This window comes from Egretta garzetta, unplaced genomic scaffold (genome assembly GCF_000687185.1).
Source record: "Egretta garzetta isolate BGI_Z169 unplaced genomic scaffold, ASM68718v1 scaffold557, whole genome shotgun sequence".
NCBI classification, from domain to species: domain Eukaryota; kingdom Metazoa; phylum Chordata; class Aves; order Pelecaniformes; family Ardeidae; genus Egretta; species Egretta garzetta.
In genome coordinates, this window is record NW_009260264.1 from 436704 (window position 1) to 458317 (window position 21614).

Below are 21614 nucleotides of genomic sequence, written 5' to 3' on the forward strand. Positions count from 1 at the left end.
AATCCACCTCACTGTCCACTCATCCAACCCATACTTCGTGAGCTTCCTTATGAGGATGTTATGGGAAACAGTATCAAAAGCCTTGCTGAAGTCAAGGTAGACAACATCCACCGCTCTCCCTTTGTCTACCCAGCCGGTCATGCCATCATAGAAGGCTATCAGATTGGTCAGGCATGATTTCCCCTTGGTGAATCCGTGCTGGGTACTCCTGATGATCTTTTTGTCGTCCACTTGCTTGGAGAGGACACTCAGAATGAGTTGTTCCATCACCTTTCCAGGGACAGAGGTGAGACTAACTGGCCTGTAGTTCCCTGGGTCCTCCTTCTTGCCCTTTTTGAAGACTGGAGTGACATTGGCTATCTTCCAGTCATCAGGCACTTCTCCTGTTCTCCACGACCTTTCATAGATGATGGAGAGTGGCTCAGCATTGTCATCTGCCAGTTCCTTCAGCACTCGTGGGTGCATTCCATCGGGGCCCATGGACTTGTGGGTGTCCAGCTTCCTTAAAAGATCCCTAACCTGACCCACGTCGACAGAGGGAAGGTCATCCTTTCTCCAAGCTAGCTCGCTTACCTGCCAGGACTGGGGAGCCTGAGGGCCAGCCTCGACAGTGAAGACTGAAGCAAAGAAGGCATTCAGTAGCTCCGCCTTCTCTGTATCTTCTGTCACCAGGGCACCCATTTTGTTTAGCAGCGGTCCCACATTACCCCTATTTCCTTATAAGATATGCCTAAAAAGCTCAAACCTCCATTTTACATGGGTTCAAAAGCGATGACATAAATTCATGGGAGAACGCTCATCAGGACTTACTGCAGATTACTGGAATCTGCTACCATATAATGTTGAAGTGTCTCTGTACGCTAGCCCTAGTTTATTCTTCTTTAGGCACGTGCTAATGGTTACAGTCGGATCCAGACACTAAGCAAGACAGACTTTATTTGATCTATTACCACCATTCCCATGTGGTCATTAAGTTTTACTTGTCCCAAAAAATCCTTTTAACTCCAAAAGGCTATTCCAGTCTCACTATTCCAAAACTTATTTATATGTCACCTCCCAGTTATTACCCATCTCCTTACACACCAGAATATGTAAGAAAGAACCTCTGTGGACATGAGACCATGTTCTCTGTTACCTTACAGTTCCCTCCAAGAAGCAAAGCTTAGTGAGAAAGGAGAGATCAAAAAGACTGAAGATGAGTGTAAGCAGTTAATTTGCAAAGGCTGGGACAAGCAAGGTAGTGAGGAGCCCTTTGTACTTATCAAAATCTCCTGCTTTCTAGTCCTCCATGCCTTGGACAGCCAGGGAAACACATAGTTATTCTGAGACCAAATTTGAATCACCAAAATATATATGCATTTTTTATGTATCTACATACAGAATTAAGGCAATGTCCACATGAATGCAGATAAGCAAAACCCTTTAAAGTGGATTCAAAGACTGAGAGGTTATTGATTAGTAACATACTAGCTCCTGGTGTTTCCAATAAGGGGAGAAAAACCTAACTTGAAGGATCTCAGTTTGGGATGGGGAGGTTTTGTTATTGTTTTTGTTTTTTAAAGAAATCTGTCATATTTCAAATTTGTCTTTGAAAATCTTGTGCCCTTTTCTCTATACACAGAATAAACTACCTCACAGTAGAATCTCAAGTAGTCATGCCTACTGAATGTACATACAGTCATACTGCTGTTGGAATGAACTGCACATACTTGGAATTTCTTTGTAGGCTACAAGTGCCTTTCTATAGAATACCAAACCCCAAATATTTGAAAGTTTAGAAATCCAGACCTAAGGTTGTCCTGAGCCGCTGTAGCACTTGTCCTTGCATCAACATCCTAGGAGGGAAAGATATCACCTCCCATGCACACGTATACGCATACTATATCCATCTCAAAAGAGTTCATTCCAATATAATAAGAAAAGGGAAAAAAGTTTTACACTGTTCATCTATATTTCCTGGAATTCCAGGTGTCTCAAATATGATGATTAGGCAGATGAATACAAATATACAGAATCTTACACAACATATCTATACTGTCTCTATCCAGCTACTGAGCCTGCAACGCAAAGACACTACCTTCTACAATAGGAACAGTTAGACCCCACAACACATCAAGGAATACCTAGTTAAGAAAAACAGGTGGGGTATTGCCCTACAGTTTTGCTCAACATTATTCATCAGGCCACTAATTTTGAGGTGTCCTTTGCTACAGTAATTATTGAAAATCCAATGGGTTGGAAGTATCTGTAGTGCAACATACTATGCTTCTACGTTGTTCCTTGGTGTGGTGATAATTAACCAAGTTACCAAAAGAGGTAAATAAATGAATCACTAATAGGATACAAGTGTGCATTTATATACATTTGCTCTGAGTTTGGGGTGCAGGGGGAGAAAATGAAAGATAAATCTGTTCAAGAAAATTTAGCAACAATGTACAGAAAGTCTGCACCATTCAAAGGCTCTGTGGAGTTGCTACAGTCTAGGGGACAGAAGAAAATGTTGACAAATCATCAATTCACAGTAAGTTATTATTTTTGAAAGCTAATTTTTGAGTGAGAAAATAAGTTATCACTGAATTGCCTTCAAAAGGAGTGTCTTCTGTGTACCAGGTTTTAAAAAATAAAATCTTATTCAAGGTTTTCTGTATTTTTACTTCACCCCAGAAAGAACAAGAAAAAGACATAATAGAGCTGTTTCCCAACTTTTATCTGCAGTGGGGACAAACTCCTGAAGGGAGAATGCTTAAAAAAACCCAGCAGAACAAAAAAGTATCAGTTAACTAATATCAGGTCTTACAACTTAACTGAGCACAGAATCCAACAGAGGAATGACACACAGGCCTGCTCCTCAACATATAATTCAGTGGCCTTTCAGAAGCAATCCCCACTGTCAAATACCATCTCTTCATTCTCATTTTATAGACATTTCAAAAATACATTTAATAGAGTGTGCCACTTTCAGGTCACTGACTATCTCCTTTCATCTATTTCAGATCTTTCTATGACCTGGAATAAGATTTGCTTTGTGCTCTAGTGGGATCAAGAGCAAAAGAATTATATGCATTTTAATATGGTACCCTGGTGTTTCAGTTATTAGCAAAACAGTAACAGGGAACCTTTAATTACCACTGACGTGAAGAATCAATAAAATTACTATGTCACTAATGAAATGCACCTACTTTCACAGTCAAACAAAAAAACCCACCAAAAACTGATCACAGTTAATTGTTATCATTTGCTCTAGACATTTTGGTTATAGTCCTCAGAAATGTCACTGGAACCTCATTGCTACACAGAGAAACTGCTTCAAATTAGAGAAGAATTTATCTATTAACACAGAAAAAGTTGTAACTGTAATTACATCCCAAGTTCAGGAAGGTACTTACCACATACATAATTTTAAAGAAACACAGAAAATTCAATCTACAAACTGAATATGGTCTGCAATAACTCATTTTCAGCCTTGGTAAGCATGCATGTTTATCACCAATTAAAAATGCATTATAAATATTCATACCTGAAAGAATTTACTGCATCTTCCTCAATGGGGCCAATCAAATGTTCTGATAAGAAACCAGTTGCTTGCAACATGGAATGTGCATGACAAAATCAATTATCAAAAGGGACACATTCCTCAGAACTCATGGAAACACACTGGGAAGCATGCCAACAGTATGTTATGTACTTTTTGAGTCAGAATTACGGAGCTAAATAAAATGTAAACTTACTTTTTTTCTGATCCATTTTTTGTAACACAGATGGACGGGTAGGACTGAATACTGGCAGAGTGGTCATCCTCTCTGTGTTTTCAAAGGATGCATCTGTAGACCATAAAGTTGCCTCCTCTGCAGTGGCAAAGAGCTGGGTGCGGTCTTCAGAGCCCTCTGCCAAAGCAGCATCATATGTAGGGTGAGGATTGAGCACTGTGGCTTGAGTTGTGAGAGCAAATGATTTTTCCTGGAAAGTCTCTCTAAATACATTTGAGTTCTTGTTCATTTGGTCAATGTGGGATAAAGGTGTGGTGGTCCAGGAAGAGGGCTGTGTGCTGAGATCCACTGTGGGATCAGTCTTGGAACTGTTTTCAACCATGTTTGGCAAAAGAACATCAGATGTTTCAATGCCACCGTTAACTGTGAGGCCCTCACTTCCATTTGAATAAAAGCATGTTTTTTCTAACACCCCTGGAAGAAAGGAAAAAAAGCACCAAAATTACCATCACCTGGAAGGACAAGTGTTACCAATTTGTTTTGGAAGGTTAATAATAAATATAATGGCACAGAGTAAAAAAGTAATATTTATTTCAAAGTTATAATTAAAGAGAACTAAAGTTAAGAATTTCATATAGCAACAAATTAACAGTAGCACATCAAAACAAAAGCTATGACTACTGATAAACAGAGAGACATATAAATAGAGAAGCAAATAAACGCTTCCATGAACTAAAAATATTTTAACCTTACTTGTAGTAGGTCACTGAATTCTTACATGTTTATAACTATGGATTGTAATTTTGGGGAGCTCCAACATGCAATCATTCTATCATAATGTTAACAAGATTGGCAATACTATTTTTTTTTTCTCTTTTTAAATTGCATTATCCTCTGTTTTCCTAGTACCACCATCTTGGGAAAGCTAATTCTGAAGCCTCAGGTGAACCAATACATTTTTAATATATTTTGTATTCATTAAGTTTTAAAATTGAAAGAGATATTATTTTCTCTCTACAGGATTATGTTATTAAATTACCATTGCTAAATATAGGTCCATGAGTTCTTTGTCATTCTTCTCCGATACTGAATTTTAAATTTATAGTGTTATCCAAAATATTAGGGACTTACAGTATTTGGGGTTTTTGTTCATTTATTATATCATAGAAAAACACAGACTTTGCTTAGTTGTATGTGTTGCACAGTTACAAGTAATTATAGTTCACAAATCAAAACAGCTGCATAACACCAAGGAGATACATCCTGTAAGCATCAGGGAATTCAAACTAAATAGTAAGTGAATCTATATTTAACCTGTGACTATTACTGAAATATTTAATTATTCCAAATAATGAAGAAGGCATCTCAAACAAATATAGGACATGTAACTTAGATATCTATAATAAAAACTACAAATATTAACTCAAAATTTTTAACCAAATATATTAGAGTCATATTTAATGCTAGAAGAGAAGCATCACTCTGTATCACAATCTAAGAAATTTCTGGCAAATAGCAAAAGCCATTTTTGCCACCAGTCATGTAAAAGAGTTTAACAGTCATAATAAACACAGTTCAGCTAGACTTGATTACAAACAATTAAAAGGAATCCATCAAAACATAAAATCTCCCAACTGTTTTTAAATGCCCTAGCAATAGTAGATAATTTTAATAGCTTTTCTTGTTGTCTACTCCTAGCAGTGAAATTTAAGCACTCCTCTCACATTGTTTCAAGACAATGAAGTGAAAAAAGAAGTGAAGCATATTTGTCCTTTCAACAATAAGACACAAATACAACAGCCTTTCCTTAGCCAAAATCCAAAGAAAAGGCCTAAAACACAGCTTCCTTGAACTAGGCTCTGTGTAGAAAGGAGAGAACATTCTGCTTATCCTTTCAACTCCTTTTCTTCTCTCTCACCCTACAGGCCCTCAAGCCAAAAAGATGGTCACACCTGAAGTGCATTAGCAAGAATTCACCTCCTGTTGTTCTCTACAAACCCTCTGAACTCAAGGCAAATCACACAGATTTTCTTTCCACTCTGATGCATAAATCATTTTTTCCTAGGCTTTCGTATTGATTTGATATTTCATTAGCCACTTGGTGCAGATGACTCTTGAGTCCACACAATACCCACAGCCATCTCTCCTGAACTTCATTTTCAGTTTGGTTTACCAAAATGGGTAGTCGCACCAGCACCTCTCAGCCAGGCATCGCTCACCCACCACCACTCCAGGCTCCCTCCCTAGCCAAACCCACCGCTCTGCCAACTCCAGGCACCATGCGCAGCCCGTACCCGCTCAGGTATCCTGAGCCCCTTCCCACTGCTGTTATTGAATTCTTCTTCTCACCCCTTCATGCACTCTGCAGCTAGACTAAATCAGTTGACTGGTCTGAAATTCAAAGACTGAGCAGGAGGAAATCTTTATTAATCACAGCCACAAATAACTAACCATGCCAGAAGAACCCAACTTCCAGTTACAGTCTGAAGTGATTTTGGGTTGGAAAGCTTTATAGGTAAGAAGAAAAGAGAACTAGAGTAGCTGAAAAGGGGTAATCTTAGCATTTTCTTTTTCACTGTAGCAACTGGAACGAGCAAGAAAAACTTGTAAGATTCCTGAAATATAATGGAGTTCAATGAAACAGTTACCAGTTGAGATTTACCATATCCTCCTTTTATCCAGCCTGGGTTGTTTTGGCTCCAGTGTCACTAACTGTGAGTAATCTTTGTGTCTAACTTCTACTGGAAGAACCCAAGGGAACTTTATATATATATATATATATATATACATGTTAAGGTTTCTGGTTTTCCACCAGCAACTGTTCATAATTCATTGGGATTTGGAGGAATTTACTGTGTCTATTTTAGAGAAGCAGCTAAAAATCTCACTTGCGCAAATTATTTCAGCAGCGATTTTTTTTTGCTTGAGTCCTCTGGTCAGGCCAAACGGGAAGAATGAATGTGCTCTGGTTTCACAAATAGGGACCGGTAGTAATATGATTTGCTAAAATCTAAGGAATTGTGACTGATCATGCTCAGAAATTGTGCTCATTCATATGTAGCTTTACTTGGATGCTTTGATTCCAAATAAAGCTTTGAATCTCTATGATTCAGAAGCCTACTTTGTTTCAAGTTTCAAACTTCGGTAGTTTTCTCTGTAGTTTTCAAAAAATTAAAGCAAGCTTTTTTTCCTTCTTTGAAAAAGTGCATAATTTTTTTCCATAACTCAAGAATAGCTGAGGGGATTTTTTTCACATTCTCTCTCCTCCTCTCTAGGCTCATCTCTTCTCCTCCACTCAGCACAAAAATAGAAAAAGCCTGGAAAATATTGGTCCCAAAGAGCTATGAATAATGAATTAAAATTAAAGTTAAAATTATTAGCTATTTATATATCACTCAGCAGAATAGCAGGCAATATATTACATGACAGGTAAACTCTTGAAAGAAGTTTAAAAAAACCTTTTGGTTTAATACAGTGGACCAATAAATACTGTTAAGGAAAACATTGAAGTTACCCAGTCTCCCCTCTCTGCCTTATTTAATTCTTTTTCTGGAACTAAATAATAGCCATATCTATCGCTACCCATAAGGTCATTTACTTCTTCCACTGAGATCCCCAAATGCTTGTTTATTTCTTCAGGCCATAGCATTTTTTGTTCTATTTTCACAGTTTGCTAGTGATAACAACTCCCTTTCTCTTCTTGACAGGTGTACCACACAATGAACCTCTTCTACACAAAAGGCCTTCCCCATTTTATCATCTCAGCTGACAATGAGTAGTATTAAAATTCTTTTTAACAGGTTTTTTCCCCACAAGATAACATGAGCCTGGGCTCTGGTGCATATGCCCTTAAGAGATGTAGGCATAGACCTCTGTTTGGCATTCCCTACTAGCTAGCTCTAGATAACAACTCTGTTTCCACTTAGTATCTAAAGCTTTTGGATCACCTTCCTGAGTCACCTATTTCTCCCCCCATGTTTTCCCCCGTGCATCTTCCCAATACACAGTACGGAATTCAAGCACTCAATTCCAGGCTGTAGAATTAGGCTCCCATTTGCTTTGATTCTCATCCTTTCCCCTCCTAAAAAGATCTTCAATCTTAAATTAAGCTTACTACAGACTTTTTATAGCATCAAAAGCCCTGAAGGAACTATTAAAATTTTAAGATACCTAAGAAAACAGTGTGATGCTTTAAAACAATAAATTCTTTTTTAATCTCTTCAGTAATGAAAAGTGAATTACTCTTTATCAGTCTGCTAACAGCCATATAACACAAAAAGAACATGCATTTTATTCACGTATACATGCACGCTATATCCAACTGTTCTTCAGATGTGCATTCATACAGAGCTGTAGACAGTAAATCATAAAGCTGTAGATGGTAAACCATAAGCCAGATAGATAGTTAATTAGTTGAGAAGTAGCTGTAACCATTTTGGATTTATGTCTCCAGCTACAGCTGGACATGCCCAGATGACGGAAATATGCAGCATGCTGGCCTTCATTGTGTTTGGTACAAAATGAGGAACTGGCACTAGGCTCATTCGGTTCAAAGCGATGCTTTGCCAAGAGTTTCACTGATCATTTTCCAGTTGCTGTTCACTATTGGAGAATTAATGTTTTATTTAAAGATCTGAAATGAGCAGTTATGAGATCTAAGAAATAGTCACACTGTTCATGCTATTCAGTTGAGATTTTGGCAGTGTACACTGTGGGCGACTTCTAGCAGCTCACAGCAGGAAACCTCAAAAAGACCAAGTTTGTTTAAAAAGCTAATGAAACAGGCAAAGCAGCCTACCAAAGTATGTGTAATGGGTAAGGCAGTTACACAGGGAATAAAACGCTGGTTCACTACTATAACTAGCCAGCACAGACCCACCACGATTTCTTCTGCAGGATCTGTCCCTATGACTCTGCACTCCGAAGAAACGGGCACATCACTGTTAATATGGAGGTCCTATAGCATACCAAACCATTGCACATCAGTTAAGCTGCAGTAATAGACTTTATTCTGCTCCTCCTGCCAAACAAAGACATTACCTTAAACTGCTTACCAGCCGCCCAAGGCAACTTAACAGATGACTTATGCAAACAATGGATCAGTTCCCAGATAAAAATGAAACTCAAAGTAGACTTTGTGGAAGGCATCTTTTAAAGAAGCTGCAGAACAAAGCCAGGCTCCTAAGGTCCTGTGCAGAAAGATTTTCCCTTTCACCATCTTCTGGCTTTCAGGCAACTAAGTCTCAGCAAAAATATCAGGATCATACTAAAGGGCTGCAGGGGAATACAGTAGATAGCTTTCATATTAACAGCTGATGTTGCCTGAAAGTTCCCAGTTACAGTCACAGTGGTCTAATAAAAAAAAAAAATCTTGTCGGTGTCTTTCTTTTTTCCTGTCTCTTGAGCATGATGTGTCATGTAACTAGAAATTTTTATTTATAAAGCTTTTCTTAACCTAAGAAATTAAATGTAACATACACACAATGGCTCTATTGCAATTCAGAAACCAATCCTGAACTCTGTGCTTGTGTTAAACACTCATTTTGCACTGGCTAATGAATAAAGCTCCATGTGCTCCTTGGGAGTCAGTGATGCCACACCAGAATCCATGCTTCAGTCACTGTGACCTTCTGTCCATCAGTGCTGGGTGGACTGCCAGGTTTTCATTTCGTTATTCTCTAGATCACAAGAGCAATTCCCCGCTGACCTCAGTGATGTCTCACAGCAGACATTCTGACCTGGAGCTGTATTCACAGCATTTTATTTTTTTTTCCAGCATTCCAGGTGTATCAGTAAAGAAGGCTTGCTAGACTAAATTAGGTCTTACGGGTAGAATACGGGCTGCTCTGGGATACACTCCTTTGGACGTTCCCCATAATATAGGTGTGTTGGCAAGATGAAATTAAAGAACTGGCAGATCATTTAGCTGATGATTACCATCTTCCATTAGAAAAACTCCCAGGACCAAATGGTTTCTTTATATGGTAGTCTTAAACTTAGACACCTGTCTTACAGCACATATTGCCATTGATTGACAATGGGATTGTTTATATTTCATGTTGCTTTCAAAACTATAACTTTTGGACCTCCATGCTGCTAGTCACTTTAGATTTTGAGGACATGTCATACGCCTCAAGGCTCGACATCCCTTGGATAACTGCCAGTATCTCCAAATGATTCAGGGATCAAGATCCTTTTACTCTAGAGAGTAACTATAACTCCCTGCAACTTTAACTTTCTGTGTGGCAAAAAGTTCCTTATGAGCCAGTACAGCTGGGCTCCCAAATTGATACAGGAGTCTTGACATATGCATGTTACCTTAGGAATGTGGAAGATCCAACAGCCACAAATGTACTATAATGAACTTCTCCTGATGTTTATTCTGTGAAGGAGACACAGCTCCTTCTGTGTTCTCAGGAGCAGAAGGGAGAGGAGAACACAGGTCTCACAGATAATATAATAGTTCATAGATCATTGTTCAGCCAGCGACATGGAAGACATTGACAGCATCTCTCAGGTGGACAGAATTGTGCTACAGTTTTGCCAGACAACAGAATGATTTGAGAACTGCCACAGCTGGTTCATACTTATACAAGGATAATAAAAATGCAGCTATTAGAATGAGCTTTGTTTTTACGGAGAGTGAAATGAAAATGCTAAATACAACCTGTCACACATAACACTTGTAATAATTCTCACTGAGAACCAAAATTAATCTCAAAATACATGTCAGAGCCAAAATATAACCTCTGCATGCTGATAATGTAAGGACAGTGAGAGAACCAAAACCTCAATTATTTGCATACCCATAGTCAACACTGCATCTCGGAGACTTTACCTGTAATCCTCATTCCCACTGGTGTTGACGGACTAACAGATTTTTAAAATATTATTTTGCAAAATGCATGAATGTCTAACATTGTGCATAGATAAGATGGTATGCTGCTTGCCTGAAAGGCAGGTTTATTTGATGTGCTCCTGCAGTGTGATCATATGCCCAAAAAATTATGTCTGGACTGTAAAAGTCTGACATTTGTATGTGTCACAAAACTTGTTCTGAATTCTACAGAAAACAATAAATAAAGCATTAGTTGTGGATGGCTGTTAACAAGAGGTAACAGAAGACCACATGAGTATGAGTTGAGGATACTGATGTGAAGCAATGGGAGGAATGGGACATCTACCATGGAATGCATTTATCACTATAAAATAAATATAATTAATTTTTCTTTATGGAACTGTATGTATAAAGCACTTTGTTTTCCCAGATAAATAACTGCAGTGGTAAGCAATTACAGTACAATCAAAAAAATGTTTAATTTGGTATGATGCTCACCAGCCATGAAGGACATTTTAAAAACAATGTTTCAAGTGGTTTAGAACACTTCCTCTCTGCAAGGAAAAGAATGAAAATGCCAGAGGTTTTTCATTCTTACAAACACGCTGATTTTCACCTTTGAAATGTTTGCACACTATTCATTACTTGACGGGTTTTTTTCAGTGTAAACAAAATGGGACATAGACTTCAGATTCTGAAACAAGTTGAAGGTGAGCTTCCACCTCTCCATTTTAAAAAAAGATTTCGCTATTCAAACCATGGATTCAGTTATTGTTTGTTTTTCTGGAAAGTAATGAAAACTTACTATACTACACTAACTATAACCCCCAGAAAAAAATTATGGACCAGTCTTACTAGAAGGCTCTTGATGTCTATAGAGGTCAGATGAAATTGTAAGATATCAGTAATTTTAGTCATGTATAATCTAGCCTTCTCTCCCCCTTTCAAATTTATGTTGCTGAGTTAGGTCTTCATGGTCAAGGTTAGGTCATCAACAGTCCAGAGCAAGCACCATTCCTAAGCCCTCCTGTCCTCTGATGTAACACAGGCAGTCAGCAGATTTTTATGGTCATGGTCTAAAGGCTAGACTTCCTTCATAGCAACTGGTACTGCCTCTGCTTCAATGACTGAAACAACATTCACTCATTACAAAGTTTTCTTCTGCAGGTGACAAGCGTGCTATACTCCTGGTGAGAGGCAGAAGAGTGTGCACAGCCAGAGTGTAAGTAAGTACTTAAGAGAAATCAACGCTAAACAACTCAGCTTGATATTTTCTTCTATGGACCATAAAAGTCTCTTGTGTCTTTAGTCAATATAACGTGTATCTATCTCTACTGATAATTCGCTTTCTACTTTCTTTGTACACAGTTCTAACAAAATAATGTCTTCAGGGGCTTTGCATCTTGAATATTTTGATCATAAATAATTTTGAAAGGTTGATTAATGTCGTATTCTGAAAACAGGCCCTCATGACACACCTCGAGTAGGATATTCTCTATTACTTCAGTATAACTGTGCTGCTCTACTTGTCTCCTTCCACCCATACCAACTTTTCAGTTTCTTCAACATCAAATCTTGCATAATATCCAGAGCAACAAAATAGGTGAAAGGAAATTGAGTAGGAAATTCTAAGGTGCATGCACACCTTTCCACGTGTATATGCCTCATTTAATTAAAAAAAAATTACAGAAGGAAAAGAATAATTACTTACAAACTTACTACAAGAAACAAAATACTTTCTTGCAAAATATAAAAGGCCTAATTTTCTGATGAGTTCATTACCAAAGCCAAATCAAAAAAGTTCATAAGGTTCTAAATGATATACTGGAGCTCTCTATTTATGTATTAAGCACCAGTGAAAGATACTAGAACGACAACCACAGAATTTAACTCCTCCATTTTGTGAAAAAATAAGAACAGAATTTCCTATATAACAAATAATTTGTGTTAGCCAGGCAGGACTATCAACTCATTTCTTACATTATAAGTCATCATACAATATTAGACTGTAACATAATTCAGTTATTATTGATCTGAAATGAATATGAACTACTATTCTGGATATAGTGTATCCTCAATAAATAGAAGAGACTATATTATATTTAATACACTTTAAAGATGCCCACAGAATTTGTTCATTTAATTCCAGTCATCAGATATATTTATTTCTAGGTTATCAATGCACATAAAATGAAAGCTTCTAACTGAGAGAGAATAGTAAATTATAATCATACTAATTCAAAAGATGCTGAAGGGAGCTTTGCCAGTTTTAGACTTGGGTAATAACACCAAGCCTAATTCTTTACCCTACAGTAATAACATTGACTTAAGAGGAGATAGTCCCAATCTTTCCTACGTAAGTAGGATCAGAACGGGTCCCATTTCCCCAGAAGATTTCATACATTTTAATGAGTGTTATGTCAATACATGCCTCTAAGGAGGAGATTGAGTAGAGCTGACGTAAATACACCTGCTTTTTTATCTGCTTTCTCACCAAAGAATGAAAATCTAGGGCAGAGGATATGAAGGATATAAATGGAATGCTAAACATAAGGAAAGTATGTTGAACGGCATCATATTTCCTAATTGCCAGACTTACTTGATCTTAATCTAGTTCAGACTGTTCTTAGTTTAAAGATACATCCCAAGACTTACTTATGTCAGTCATAACATTCACTAGCTTGGCTTTTTTTTTTACTTCCCTAACTTAGCTAAATGAAAAGAACATGCCTACAATGTCTTGTTGCAAGTCCTTTACAGATTGAATTGAGAAAACAGATTTGACAGTGCTGAAGGTGCTATTGAGATGTGTTTAGTTTCTTCCTGTGCTTGCTAACTGTTTGATTGTATGACACGTATTGAAGTTGGGGGTTTAAAATAGGAAAATAAATTTGTATCTATACATGTCACACATTAAGCCACTTGTTACAAATGTGCTTCTGAAGTACTTAAGGAAGCAAAACTAGAAAATATTCTCATTAATAAAAAAAAAGAAGTTAAAGTCCAAGAAACCCTCAGCACTGAAAGCAGATTTTTTCACTTTTTTTTTTTTCCTGAAAAAAAAAGTAATGCTTTAACCTGATATGACTGTCTTTCTCATGTTGTAGTTGAAGCAATGTAATGATATGCCAGCTTCTCTAAAGGTAACAAAGGGAAGGCTTTGTAAAAATTTTTTGGTAATAAATCACTACCTTTTAATTCTGTAACAGACACAGAGTTAGTTAATAGACTAAGTCATGATAAAATATAATATACCTGGAACAAGTTTCCACAAAACATACTTGGGGTCCTGCATCGATACATATTTCATATGTAGAAGAAATGGACATATTTCTCCTTAGCTAAGTGGTAATATTTCGTAGGCTGTTCAGAAAGATTATGGCTATTTATAAATTAGCTTTCACTTGAAAATAAAAATCAGATTTGCACATCACTGTGTGCCATAAAGGGATAAATATTACATTCCACTGACAGTGATCTAAAGTTCTAACATAAACATCTTTTTGTACTTGTAAAATGACTGCTGAAAACCATCTACATGTAGCTACATGTAGTATGCTCCCCAAAAATCTACTTTGAGAAATTCAGAAACAGTTTCCTCTTTGGTACCTTAAATACATTTTATACATATAAATCCAAATAGCATATTTATTTCTCTGCAACAAACATTATTAAGTCACTAGGAAGATTAGTTTGTTAGGTAGATGTACTGGGATGTATCTTTAATGTCCGCAATTTCATTGGCACTTGAGAATGCAGTCTCAGTTTTAGCCTCCTTAATTAAAAATGTGTCAATTTACCCCATTAGCACTCACCTACAAAGGTAAGGAGGATCACCAACAAAAGGATAAGGGCACAGATGCACGGAATCAGTATTAGGAGCAAAAGTCGAAGGAACTTGGCAGAAGCCAGTTTCTGAGAGCAACCATCCCCCATATTATCCTCATCTGTTCCTAAGACCTGAAAAACAAGACAGCACAGTTTTATCATTCTGGTGCCAGTTAGTAACTCCTATGTGTCAACAGCAGTCCTCCTCATTACACAGAACAGCTATATGATTTACGTACATGCTATAAATGGCTTTTAGATTCTTAACGAAAAGCTGTATGTAACCTTTTTGGTGGACAGCCTAGTATAATCCATATAATTTAGTTTAGCTCACCCAATATGCACAGACTTACAGCTTCACTGAAATTTCTAAACGTTTCTGATGAACTAGAAGGTGGATAGGCATTTCATTTGAAAAAATGTAAAATACATAATAAATTTAAGCTATAAGGCTAAACACAGGTTATTTTATAATTAAAAATAGTCCATTACTAATTATTCAAGAGCTCCATGTTCTTAAGTTTCTTTTATAAAGGAATCAAGCAACTGTAATAATCTTTGTTTTAAATGGCAATAGAAGTGATAAGGACTGTTCCACTTACTATACACAATAATGCTATCTCATTTTTTCAGTACTTTACAAAATTATTCCTTATCACAGTATTCTGCAGATTTTGCAACTAATATTTTTAATGTTCCATAAATGGAATATAGAAGAAGAGAGAAAAAATATTTTCTGAATTCAGTTGAGCTGCACAAAGATTCAAACCTTTGCAAAAGTCTAAACATGTATTTAATATATATAATTTTAAACATAACTCCATTAAGACTATGATCTCATCCTGGAAGAATGAGATACTTTTTAAACAGAAACAAAACCAAAATTCCAAATGAAAATTTAATAGCAAGATTGAAACTGTTGTTATGAAGTTAATACAACTTTATTCAAAATTGACTAAAAATAATTACAATTTTCCCTATGATAAGGTGAAATTGGATGATAGGATTACTAATTCCGGACAATGCCTTCCCAAAGGATGACTAATTGTTTATCCTCTTTGTCAGGAAGATCAATCACAATGAAGCTGGTTGTGACAGGGCACAAGAGTGTAAATGCATCTATTACCCTGACAGCCTCTCTGCAAAGAACCTCAAGAGACTGAGGTCTACAACATACGTATTTTGGTTTGTAAATGTCAATCTCTGTGGATTATCCCTTTGGCTGGCTCTGCTGTCAGTGCCTTTCTGTGAGGAACAGGCTACCGGACTGACATAGATGGAAGCTGAACTATTTCTTAAGGAATTACTGCACAGAGACTAGACCCCAACCTCACTGCCCATTTTACTGCCTTGACTGAGAAGACTGTAGGCATAAGTGGGATTTACAGCATAATTTCCCATCATTCTGCAATGTCTCTTGCTCCAGCATGGCACAAAGTAAAGAAACTTTCCTGGCTGATCATATTCGAATTATCACCTATTTCTGACACCCCTGGTTACTAGACACTGTACAGACAGCAGAAATTAAGAAAACTGCATTTGTGTAGTCGTATGTACCTTTTCTGATACTGCTAAGCATCACGTGTTATCAGACCTCCTTGAGATCCATCCAGTGCAGCGTCCCATTTTTTCCTCTACTTCCACTGTTCAAAGTGAAGACCAGGTAACATTGAAAATGCGGTACCAGTATGGTGTGAGGTGCGAGCAGTATCTCACTTGATAACCTTCTTCCTATTCCAGTGATTCAGTCTCAACACCATCCTACTACTGGGCTTATCTAGGAAGCAGGATGTAAATTGATGGTCAACCTAAAGATGGTGGAGTTATCTGAACATCTGACACAGCCAGATTAGTGTAAGAATAGTAAGAGTGGTAGCTCTGTTTATTGAAAAGGTACAGCCTGGATGAGTTGACAAGGTCTGTAATCTGATCATCACCATTTCCCACAACAAGAGAAACATAAAGAATGTTGGATAGAGTTAACTGGTTGTCAGAAGTGTTTTTCTTAACAGTTAATTCAGAAGCTGCAAATGCTGCAGTCCAAGATTTTGTGATATCTCAGCTAAATTACTGCCCTTACCCGCAAGTAACACCTCAAATATCCAAGCACAGATAAAGACAAGGATTTAGGTGAGTTTTAGGAACCTAAACCCAAGTGGCATTTAGACAATCCCTGCTTCACTATGTAACTTCCTGCAGTCCACACTTGCCTACATTTATATTAAAGTCTTCAAAGTCTGCCTGAATTTATGCTTCTGGTCATACTGGAATATAGCAGCTTAGCAGCTACTCATTGTAAGCTTCCCTGAATTCCATAACCTTGGTTTGCACAGCCTGTATTAGGTCCCCTTGGGAGGTCTGAGCGCAGGTAACAGAGGAATAACACAGCTCTGTTATCAATACAGATCTCCCAAAACACAGCTGCCATAACTGCTTTTGAAAGCACAGCCAAAAAAAAAAAAAAAAAAAAAAAAAAAAGGAGAAAAACTGGCATAAAATTGCCCTTTCTAACAGTGCAGTGGTTACAGTGCTCCCGCAGGAAATGGGGCTGTCAAGTTCAATTCCCTCTTCAGCCTGAAGCAGTTAAAAATTAGATCTACAACTCAGTGGACTATCACAACCAAACACCTAAACAGACTCCCTGAATCAGAGCACACCATCCCTTGAAGTCACAATACTCTGTAAAAAACAAAGCAGTTCTGCTGGGCCAGATACTAGGGAGCAGGACCATCACTACACAGCCCAGTGATCAGGGCACTCGGGAGCTGACTCTTTGTTTCTTCAAGACAAACAAACATAAGATCCAGCTTGTTTATGTGAAGGAATGACCCCCAGTCAAGCTGCGCTTCTTGCAAATCGCAGGCAAAAGTGCCCAACTCTACCCAATGTAAAGCAAGGTAAATGCTGTCCCATGACTCCACAAAGAGTTTGTCTTAGGACTAAAAAACTTATGTTATCAATAAACAACAAAATCGTATTCTCAAAGAAGTGAGAAAACACACAGAAATTGTATTCCTCATCAATTTTTTTGACTCTTCTTGTGAGGAGGAGGTGATATTACATATTTTGGAGGTACATGAGATCTTAATCATCCCAGGCACACATAACTGAGAGCAGTTACCACCACTGTTGTACAGACACCTCAGAGTTAACCTAGGAGAAACATTAAACGTGTGCCAATGAAAACAGTGAGCTTCTTATGTTCCTCTGTTTCTGTGAGAAATTTTTTCTAAAGGCTATTAGCATTGTGGATAGTAGCTAATTTAGGCAAATGTTCCGACTAAAGGAGAACCTCATTTTCTTTCTTGTCAGCTCCTAAAAGAAACAACAAACCTCAATCTTTGCATTGACAACTTACCACCACAGATTTTAGAAGGGGCTGTTGTATCCAAATTTGCTTTCAGTGACTGCTCAAGAAAAGAATGTTGGATTGTGAAAGACATGCTTCTCTAAACACCACAAATTGCTAGTTTTGTATAATAGCAAACTAAATATTTATAGGCAACTAAACACCGTGTTGTATTTTTCCCTTCTACAGGAAAAGAGCTCATGAAAAACACTAAAGCTATTTAAAATTATCATTGGTGACTCAGCAAACATAAACTTAATTTTTCCAGTTTTCCAATTTTGCCAGTTTTCCATCACTTGAACATCTACATGAGGTTTTTCCATCAATTTCTGTGGTGAATATGACATAAAACTAGAGATAGTGCTACTGATTCCTATATCATTAATGAGAGTTTAATAGTGTCCTATAGATAAACATAACTGCGTTATACCTACTCTTTATATATATTTCCCTGATACTGTTTCTTTTCCTCTTGCCACCAAATACTGCAATACACAAAGAATACATGCACCAGTTTTAAGTGCTCTAGTATGCCAGTGGTATCTCAATAAACTTCAGACATGCTCTGTCCTCTCAATTCTAACCAAAAATGGAATAGAGGCATAAATAATGGATTAAAGGCATAAATAATGGAATCTTCAGAGAAAAATGTGCCTGTAGAAGGAAACAGGGGTGCTACATGCTTATTTGCTTGGCTCATTCCAAGCTTCCAGGTTAGCGGGCAAGATAAGAAACCAGTCTCCCTCAACTCTCTCTGTAGTCAATACTTTCTCTGAATTTTCTAAGTCTGTAAGACTGAGGTACCTTGTAGATACACATTTTCTCCCTTTCCAAGGGAAGGAGAAGAAGACTTAGAAGCAGAATCCTTGAAGGCAGACTGAAAGAAACCAGTCCTAAATGCTGGAGATTTTGGCATAAAATAGATTTAGCACAGCACTGAACCGAAACATACCCTCAATACTTGAAGAATACTGGTGCAAGTTCCCTTCCTACCACTGTTGTTAGAAAACTCAATTCAAGAAAGACTTTTTTGAATGAAATACTGTGTACATCACAGTTAGGAAATGTCAGTGTTTGGTGTGTAAGGCAACAAGTCATTTGCTTTTAGTACAATCAGGTTCTGCATTAAACAAGAATATAGTCAGAATACAGGATGCTTAAAAACATCAGATAATTTCTTCTGGCAGCTAAAAAAATCCGTCCCTAATGAAATGCCATTAATCACTGCTTACCTGAGTGCCATTCTTTCAGTAATGTCTTCAATAAAGGAAATACACCATTAAGTAACTCTCAGCTAATTTCAGCACAGATTTTTAAAATATCCTAGGCTTATCTAGGACTTCTGGATCAGACTGCTCACAGCTGATTTTTCTGAAACCACAGAGGCAGAAAAAGTAAGATGGAAAAAAAATACAGTCCCATCTGACTACAGAAAGTCTAAAAATTCATTGGACCAAAATTCACAGCTTGTCTTCTGCAAGATGTGGGGAGAATTTGATCTCATGGGTGTCATTTCAATAACATGCCTGTCATATTAAAGCACAGAAATGACAGATTACATTAAGAATTATGGGTGAAAAGCCTATGGTAGCATGCATTTTCCTTTTAGACACAAAAAGTATCTAAGTTACTAGTCTATAAAACAGCCTGGATCGTGGCAGAAGCTCTTGACAAAAACATCTCCTGCTGTTGTCACCACAAACCTAACAGATATTCTCCCAACAAAGAAATATCATTAGGGCTAACAGAATCTTCTGTGCATGATGGGTGCCTACAAAGAAAGGTAGAAGGCAACTGTTGGATCAGAAGCATCAAAATGCCTTGAGCAAGCCATACACCAAAGTACTATGTAGTGTTTATGCTGGAAAGAAGTGGGCATGACCATGAAATGCAGAAAGACTGTCATTAGATGGCCCTTTAGAAGTCCTCATAATGCCACTGAGGACTCTGTTACCCAGCCAAACAATAGTTCACATATAGAAAATATGTTATGATTATGAAAACTATCTGCAGTTCTTTCCATATCCTTGATATTGTTCCTCTTCTAAAGTTGAAGCAATGCTCTGTTGTCAGCTCCTGTGATTTTATCAACTCTCATGATGCTGGTCTTAAAGGTCTAGATATTGGATGCACATGACCATACCAGCCATTACAGCCTTCCTTTCCCTGTAAGGAAAAACAGTTCCCAGTTCTCATGGCTACAGAGCAAAAACTGAACACATGAAGTGTCAATGTTTAAACACACAACAGTATATATAAAGAAATTTAAACACACTCATTCTTACAGCCTCTTTTGACCAACTCACAATATTCAAATGCCTGGGAGCGAGTAACAGAAGATGCAAATGTTCTATATTTTTTATCAGTTCTGTCCTGTTCACATGAAGATTTGGGAGTCAGCAATGCACTTCTATTTCACTACTTTATCATCCAAAATATACAACACCACATAATAGTCACTGTAACAAGCAGAAAATGTAAAATAAATCCTCCAGAGGTACGGGCAAAGTCACACACTAAGAACAGGAACAAGCAAAAAGTCACTGGAAACAAGGTTTTGCATAATCTTTCATTTTCAGTGTTATAGGAAACAGAGCACCAAACTGAACTGGACCAACTGAAAAACGAATGTTAAGGCAGCATAAGAAGTTGGATACTAAGCAGCTTTTGTCTGCAAATACAAGTATTACTCAAATTCCAGTGTACATGAGTTTAAGAACAAAAGTGCCACAGTTATTCTGAAATGAAATAATTTAGGGGAAAAAATACTTTTCATACAGCAAAGCAGCAAAAAAAAAACTTAATAGAGCAAGGCAGCATAAAAAACCCTTTTTATATAGCAAGGCAGCAAACATGAGAAGCATGTTGGTCTCACGTGAATTGTTATTTGCACAATGAAATGCACTACTTTTCCTGATAGTTGAAGTTCACTGTAAACCTGTAATTTCACCCAGGAAATTCCATATCATCAGACAAATTACAAATTGTTGACATAATTCATTCAAAATTCATTTTGATGACCAGACCTCCTTTCCCATCCATGAAATAAAATACTCTGATTTATCCCTATTTTAACCACTGAAATACATGTTGAGTCATCATACCAATGTAAGGGAGATGTTGTATAAAGCTGGGCATACCTTTCCAAATGAAATATTTGGTTGGTGCTAGATGCCATGTCCGGCCAGATTCTTTTGGCTGAAGCAGAAACACATTTTACCTTCCTGACTTACATTTTCACTTAAAGTGTGACTGTGTCAGTGATATTTCTTCTGTGTACAGAAGACATGTCATGTAAAGTAAGGTGATTTTTTGCCTTTCAGACTACCACAGAGACCCACTAACCACTTCTTCTGTTCAGGTGACCTTTCAAGCTGTTATTAACCTAGCATGAGACACAGCATAGTAAAAATCCAAACTGGGCATCACCAGAAGTCACCAAGTCAGACTAATGAATGTTGATGTGGCATTCTTTCCTTCATTTCTGTTGCACGAATTTGGGGTTCTTTACTTCTGACAAATAATTTCAGCAGTTTTGTGAGCCACTGAGACAACTTTGGCACTGAGAAATTGTGTAGATACACTTGAGAAGCTCAGAAGAGACAAGGTGACATTCAGGTATGTCTCACCCAGCTCTGTGGCAACGCAGTCCTGACGCTGCTCCAGCTTCAGTTTGAGGCAGAGCCAGCGGTAAGTTTGCTGAGACAAAACCCAAAGGCAGCTATGGCGTTCCAGTTATCTGTGTGTTTGCGACCCTGCACTGCTGCCTGCCAAGCTAGATCTCCTTTGGAGTATGCCCACAGTGCCGCCCAAAGAGCGTGACCGCGGACCCCTCAGACAACCCACCCTCGTTTTGAACTTTCTAGCTGAGGTACAAGCAGCTATCAGAGCA

The 21614-nt window shown here is 37.6% G+C and overlaps 1 protein-coding gene across 1 annotated transcript in view; it reads right to left on the reverse strand.

Annotated features, from left to right (window-relative positions):
* CORIN (corin, serine peptidase) overlaps window positions 1–21614 on the reverse strand; it is a 136755-nt gene that overhangs the window by 108805 nt on the left and 6336 nt on the right. Inside the window, 2 exon segments of the mRNA XM_035897699.1 lie at window positions 3729–4181; window positions 14361–14505. Coding sequence (XP_035753592.1) covers window positions 3729–4181; window positions 14361–14505 — 598 coding nt within the window.